This window comes from Dipodomys ordii, unplaced genomic scaffold, assembly GCF_000151885.1.
Source record: "Dipodomys ordii isolate 6190 unplaced genomic scaffold, Dord_2.0 Scaffold138, whole genome shotgun sequence".
Taxonomy (NCBI): Eukaryota; Metazoa; Chordata; class Mammalia; order Rodentia; family Heteromyidae; genus Dipodomys; species Dipodomys ordii.
Window position 1 is genome coordinate 1,563,729 of NW_012267354.1, and position 2,488 is coordinate 1,566,216.

The following is a 2,488-nucleotide window of genomic DNA, read 5'->3' on the forward strand; positions in this document are numbered from 1 at the left end:
GGGTAAAATCTCAGTACCATCAAAAAAATTAATATCCAAATAAAATATTCAAAATAAAAACAGGTGTAAGAATTAATATATTTGTTATTTCATTCAGTAGGCTCAAAACAACAGATTAATGAAAGCAATCATTGAAAATTTGTGTAGAGCTGGGTGCCAGTGGCTTAATCCTGAGATCTTAGCTGCTTAGGAGGCTAAGGTATGAGGACCATGGTTCAAAGGAAGCCCAAGCAAGAAAGTCCTTAAGACTCTTATCTCCAGTCAACCACCAGAAAACTTGAAGTGGTACTGTGACTCAAAGTGATAGAGTGCTAAGAACAGTTCCAAGGTTCTACATTCAAGCCCCGCACTGGCACAATAAAAGTTGTGTGGAAAGCTATCATTGGTACACAATTAAAAAAGGAAACATATATATATATATATATATACATATGTTATGTATAATATATATGTAGATGGATTAAGCCATTAATAACTGAGTGGATACAATATGATAGATAATTTTTGTGCTTATGTTTGTTATATTAGTTAATGTTTCTTGCCATGATTATTAAAACTCATATTCATTCTTAAGGAAAAATACCTCTAACACAAGAAATGAACATGTATGCTTTAGGAAGAGATAGTATAAACTAAAAATATCACTTTTAAACATGTATTTTTATAATCACTAAGTAAGTGTGCAAAGGAGTTGCCATTCATCAAAGCAGTTTATGGATATAATGTATCTTGCTTGTTTTTTTATTAGCACTATGTATTAAAGGAATTCCACTAAAAATGTCCTGGTATGTAATATTGGTGATCCAATAATTGCATGAAAAACTCATTTATTTCTTAGTGAATTCTCTAGCCAACATTAACTTCTGTATAGCTGTTTTCATGGCCTCATTCCTCAGGCTGTAGATAACAGGGTTGAGTGTTGGGGGAATTACTGTGTAAAACATAGACAGCAAAATATCTAAGTCAGTTGAGTAGTCTGAAGTTGGTTTGAGATATGAACAGATGCCTGAGGAGATGAAAAATGAGACAACAAAAAGGTGGGGCAGGCAGGTAGAGAAGACCTTGGACCGGCCCTCAGCAGAGGGTATTCTTAGGACTGTGGAGAATATGTGGAAGTAGGAGAGGGCAATGGAGCCCAAGCAGAGTAAGGCTGCTATAATCACTACTATATCTACTCCAATGACTGCAAGGTAATCATTGGAGCAGGAGAGCTTGATCAACTGGGGGATATCACAGAAGAAGTGATGAATTACTTTGGCTTTACAGAATGTGATAGTACATGTGGCAGCCATATACAAAGTTCCTGTCATGCCTCCACTTACCCATACAGCTGTCATAGCACTCTTACATTTTCTGGCATCCATGATGAGCTCATAGTGCAGCGGGAAGCAAATGGCTACATAGCGGTCATAAGACATCACCGTGAGAATGGCACCTCAGCCGAGGCGAAAGACGTGAAGAAGAACACCTGGAGCATGCACTGAGCATAGGAAATATAGCCATTGCCTGTGAGGGAATTGCTAATGGACTGGGGGACTGTGACAGAGATGAAGGAGAGGTCCAGAAGGGAAAGTTGCTTCAGGAAGTAATACATGGGTGACTGGAGATGCTCGTCCAGGGTTGTGATGGTGATGATGGTGAAGTTGCTTGTCAAGGCCAAAAGGTACATCACCAAGAACAGGCAAGCATGTAACAGTTGCAGATTGTGGTTCTCTGACAACCCTATGAGGAGGAATCCATTCATTCTGGTTTCATTTGTTGTAATCATTCTGAAAATACAAATTATATTAGCACCTGGAAAATTAAATCATATGTGAAATTTAGTCAAAGAAACCTTATATAAATTACCCATGTATTAATTACTGTTTATTCTACAGCTTCTGTTAATTAACCAGTCATATCTGAAAGCTAATATATATTGGTACTATTACTAATTAATTTATTTTGTGTATGTGTTTTGTGTGTTTGTGTGTCCATGAACTCATGGCCTGGGCACTGTCATTAAACTATTGTACTCAAGATTGGTGCTTAACTACTTGAGCCACAATTCCATTTGCAGCTGTGTGGTTTTTAATTGGAGCTAAGATCCTCATGGACTATCTTGCAATGATTCTCAGTTCTTAGGCTCCTGAGTGGCTAAGATTACAGGTTTGAGCCAGTTTCCTGACTTTGAATATATATTTTAAAAGACACAAAGGGATTTTTAGCAAAAACCTGTAATTAAATTGAACTAATGTTCAGTAAAGGTTTTTCTCTATTACCTACCTTTGTCAGAGATTCTTTGAAGAGCTTGGAATATTTCTTTACTCAAACAAAAACATACATATCAATATTTCCTAATTTAAAGGTTTTCATTTCACTGCTCATTAGTATATTAAATATACATAAATTGAATAATGAGTTGCAAAATGTGCTCATTTTCTTGGAGCTATGCTTCCTCTCTTTTTAAAATTAAAAATGTTGATTTCCCAAACTGATTTGAAGACTT

At 36.2% G+C, this 2,488-nt stretch overlaps 1 protein-coding gene across 1 annotated transcript; it reads right to left on the reverse strand.

Moving 5' to 3' along the window:
- Positions 1 to 827: 827 nt before the first annotated feature.
- LOC105997043 (olfactory receptor 14J1-like) lies at positions 828 to 1,768 on the reverse strand. The gene is given in 2 exon segments (XM_013031319.1): positions 828 to 1,435; positions 1,438 to 1,768. Coding segments are annotated over 2 exon segments (939 nt in total).
- Positions 1,769 to 2,488: the final 720 nt, after the last annotated feature.